The sequence below is a fragment of the Echiichthys vipera genome (assembly GCF_963691815.1).
Source record: "Echiichthys vipera genome assembly, chromosome: 16".
Classification (NCBI taxonomy): Eukaryota; Metazoa; Chordata; class Actinopteri; order Perciformes; family Trachinidae; genus Echiichthys; species Echiichthys vipera.
In genome coordinates this window covers 30,047,940-30,050,439 of record NC_139841.1, presented here as the reverse complement: position 1 = coordinate 30,050,439, position 2,500 = coordinate 30,047,940, and the positions used below count along the sequence as shown (strand labels likewise).

The 2,500-nt window shown below is 48.8% G+C and overlaps 1 protein-coding gene across 2 annotated transcripts in view; it reads left to right on the top strand.

Moving 5' to 3' along the window:
* Positions 1-2,500, top strand: part of wdr36 (WD repeat domain 36) — an 11,463-nt gene that overhangs the window by 6,534 nt on the left and 2,429 nt on the right. For both annotated transcript variants that reach the window (XM_083929226.1, XM_083929225.1), the window contains 7 exons: positions 473-562; positions 652-912; positions 991-1,156; positions 1,248-1,356; positions 1,456-1,535; positions 1,763-1,870; positions 1,995-2,223. In XM_083929226.1, the coding sequence (XP_083785352.1) occupies positions 473-562; positions 652-912; positions 991-1,156; positions 1,248-1,356; positions 1,456-1,535; positions 1,763-1,870; positions 1,995-2,223 (1,043 nt within the window). The remainder of the gene's footprint in view (positions 1-472; positions 563-651; positions 913-990; positions 1,157-1,247; positions 1,357-1,455; positions 1,536-1,762; positions 1,871-1,994; positions 2,224-2,500) is intronic.

Genomic DNA, 2,500 nt, shown 5'->3' with positions numbered 1-2,500 from the left:
ATTAATATTATTATTGTTATTATTGTTCTACGGTCACAAACACTCTCTTTATTAATCATATTTATTATTATTATTATTATTATTATTAATATTGTTATTATTGTTCTACGGTCACAAACACTCTCTTTATTAATCATATTTATTATTATTATTATTATTAATATTGTTATTATTGTTCTACGGTCACAAACACACTCTTTATTATTCATATTTATTATTATTATTATTGTTATTATTGTTATTATTGTTGTTCTACGGTCAGAAATCAGGTCTTTATTAATAATATTATTGTTATTATACAGTAATCATAATTATATATATTTATATATATTATTATGATATTTACTGTAAATGTCAGAAAAGTGAAACATTATTTAAATGAAGCTTCAGATATTTACTTTATTATTTATGACTCTGTGATTTCTCACCCGTTCATATTTAACGTTTGTGTCTCGACTCGTTTCTTCTTCAGGTTCCATCAACAAGAGGAAAGAGCAGAAGAAGAAGAAGGGGCTGGCGTACGAGGCGCTGCGTCTCCCCGCCATCACGGCGTTCTCCTCCGGTGGGCGCCGTGACTCCTGACTCCGCCCCCACATTCAGAAATATAAACAAACAAACAAACGTGTGTAAACTCGCTCTGATGATCCACAGCCGCCGCTCGCCAGTCGGACTGGGACGGCATCGTGGCGTGTCACCGCGGACGCCGCGCAGCCACCACGTGGAACTTCCAGCGCTGCACCATGGGAGCTCACCACCTGCAGCCGCCGGGCGCCCGCCGGGACAGCGTCGCCACGGCTGTCGACATCACTTCCTGTGGTAACTTCGCTGTGGTTGGCTCGTCCTGCGGCCGCGTCGACGTCTACAACCTGCAGTCGGGGCTGCACCGCGGTTTCTACGGCGACGACGAGAAAGGTGTGTCTGCTGGTTCTCTTCTGTGATTGGTCCGTTCTGTGTCTCTGCGTGTCGTTAACCCCGCCCCCTCTGCTCCAGCTCACAGCGGGGCGGTGCGAGGCGTCGCCACGGATACCCTGAACCAGCTGACCCTCACCACGGGCTCTGATTGGCTGCTCAAGTTCTGGCGCTTTAAGAGCAGGAAACAGGAAGAAGAGCTGAAGCTAACCGCCGCGCCAGCTAGCATGATGCTACACAGAGACAGGTAGCTCACAGTTAGCATGATGCTACACAGAGACAGGTTGCTAACACTTAGCAGGATGCTACAGGTCGCTAACAGTTGTTCTGTCTCTTAGCGGGATGTTAGCGTTAGCGCTGGATGACTTCACGTTGCTCGTGGTCGACATAGAAACCAGACGTGTCGTCAGGAAGTTTGCAGGTCACCACGGCAACATCAACGACATGGTGGGTCCAGGAATGCTAACCCGGCTAACAGCTAACAGCTAAGGATGTTCAGTTTAAGCTAGCATGCTAACAGACGCTAACAGGCTGGTTTCTCCGCAGACGTTCAGCCCTGACGGACGCTGGCTCGTCACCGTGGCGATGGACTGCACCGTTCGTACCTGGGACCTCCCGTCTGGATGGTGAGTGGAACAGCCCGTCACACGCACGCCGTTCTCTCGCCCTGTGGGAACAAAACGGCCCCGTAAATGTCCCACAATGCAATGCTGCTGTAACGACAACGTTCGTAACAAACGTCTTCACTTTGTTTACGAGTTCTGCTCGTTAAGAATAATTTAAAGTTTTATTTAAATGAATATTGTTGCAGATTAATTCTCTTCTTCTTCTTCTTCTTCTTCTTCTTCTTCAGTCTCGTCGACTGTTTCCTGGTTGCCATGGCGCCGGTGGGCGTGTCCCTGTCCCCGACCGGAGACTTCCTGGCGACGGCTCACGTTGACAGTCTGGGCGTGTTCCTCTGGTCTGAACCAATCACAGTGCAGTGTTTAGTTACAGCAGCCAATCAGAACCAGTTTATACTTAATCTGTAGAGATGACATCACTGATCTCCTGCAGCCAATCACAGTGCAGCTCTCCTCCCTCAGGACCAATAAGAGTCTGTGTGGGCCCGTGGGGCTCCGCCCCCTCCCGGCTGACTACCAACCGGTGGAGGAGACGCTGCCGGGGGTCACGGCCGAGTCGGGACAGGAAGTGACATCAGAGGAGGCTGATGATGCGTACCAGTCCGCTGAGCAGTTGGGGGCGGAGCTTGTGACTCTGTCCCTGCTGCCGGAGTCTCGGTGGAAAAGTCTGCTGCACCTGGACGTCATCAAGGTGATGGGCGCGCTCAGCTGACGGCATTAGCAGAAAGCTAACATTAGCAGCTAACATTAGCAGCTAACATTAGCAGAAAGCTAACATTAGCAGCTAACAGCACAGGGTTGCCAGCGGAATCACCTCATATTCAGAAACAAAAGTATAGAGTGTGTTTTTTACCTGCTCCTGTGTGTGTGTGTGTGTGTGTGTCTCTGTGTGTGTCTGTGTGTGTGTGTGTGTGTGTGTCTCGTGTGTGTGTGTGTGTGTCTCTCTGTGTGTGTGTGTGTGTGTGTTT